Genomic DNA, 1,069 nt, shown 5'->3' on the forward strand with positions numbered 1-1,069 from the left:
CCCCTGGAGGAAATGGCTGCTTTGGAGGGGGGGCTCTTTGGCCTTGTGCCCCACGGAGGTCCAGGGATGCCAGCCTCCAGGTGGGGCCTGGGGATCCCCCGGAATTCCAGCTCCTCTCCAGACTCCGGAAATCAGTCCCCCTGGAGGAAATGGCTGCTTGGGAGGGTGGGCTCCGTGGCCTTGTACCCTGCCGAGGCCCCTCCCCTCCCCAAACCCCGCCCTCTCCCAGCTCCACCCCCAAAGTCTCCAAGTATTTTCCAACCCAGACCTGGCAACCGTACCCACTGGGGTTCAGGGATGCCAGCCTCACGGTGGGAACCGGGGACCCCCTGGAATTCCAGTTCATCTCCAGACTACAGAAACCAGTTCCCCTGCAGAAAACGGGCGCTTGGGGTGGGGGTCGACTCTATGGGATGGTGCCCTGCCGAGGTCCCCGTCCTCCCCAGACTCCATCCCCAAATCTCCAGGAGTCTTCCAACCTGGATCTGGCAAAAAAACAACAACAACCCACCACCACTCTTGTCCCCTGGAGAGGTTCTCACCTTGACCACCTCTTGGTTGATTTGCTTGGGGTCTCTCTCCACCAAATCGATCTCTTTGGTGAGGGGGTCACGGGACCCGGCCTTCCCCACGGGCAGGTCTTCTTGCTGGGCCATCGCTCGCTCGGGCCTTCCTTGTTCCTGCCGGGGCTCCTTTGCCTCTGAAAGGGCAGCTTCCAGTTGTCTCCGGCTGTCAGGCCGGAGCGGCCTCCCCGCCTCCCCCCCACCTGCTAACTCTTTCCTGACTGCGGATTATGGATAGAGAAACGCGCTCCCAAAATAGGCCTCCTCTGAGGCGGAATGGGGCAGGGCTGTTTATAGGGAGGCCATTTCGTAGCCCCCCCGCGCCGCAATCGCTCCTGCTTTTCGGACGCCGTCCCTGCTCATTCCTGCCCGTCCCCCTCTTTTACAAGGGTCTTGTTTAAAACTTTATTAGTTTTTGAGCCATTAGAATTGCCCTTTGCTGTAGTGGCTAAGTGCGCGGACTCTAATCTGGGAGAACCGGGTTTGATTCCCCACTCCTCCACATG

At 60.0% G+C, this 1,069-nt stretch overlaps 1 protein-coding gene across 1 annotated transcript in view; it reads right to left on the reverse strand.

Moving 5' to 3' along the window:
• Positions 1 to 779, reverse strand: part of LOC107107655 (caveolin-3-like) — an 8,293-nt gene extending 7,514 nt beyond the window's left edge. Inside the window, exon 1 of the mRNA XM_015407955.1 lies at positions 543 to 779. Within this exon, the coding sequence (XP_015263441.1) occupies positions 543 to 656 (114 nt within the window). The 5' untranslated portion in view covers positions 657 to 779. The remainder of the gene's footprint in view (positions 1 to 542) is intronic.
• Between the last annotated feature and the right edge of the window lie 290 nt (positions 780 to 1,069).

The sequence above is a fragment of the Gekko japonicus genome, unplaced genomic scaffold (assembly GCF_001447785.1).
Source record: "Gekko japonicus isolate JY-2015 unplaced genomic scaffold, Gekko_japonicus_V1.1 scaffold6754, whole genome shotgun sequence".
Classification (NCBI taxonomy): domain Eukaryota; kingdom Metazoa; phylum Chordata; class Lepidosauria; order Squamata; family Gekkonidae; genus Gekko; species Gekko japonicus.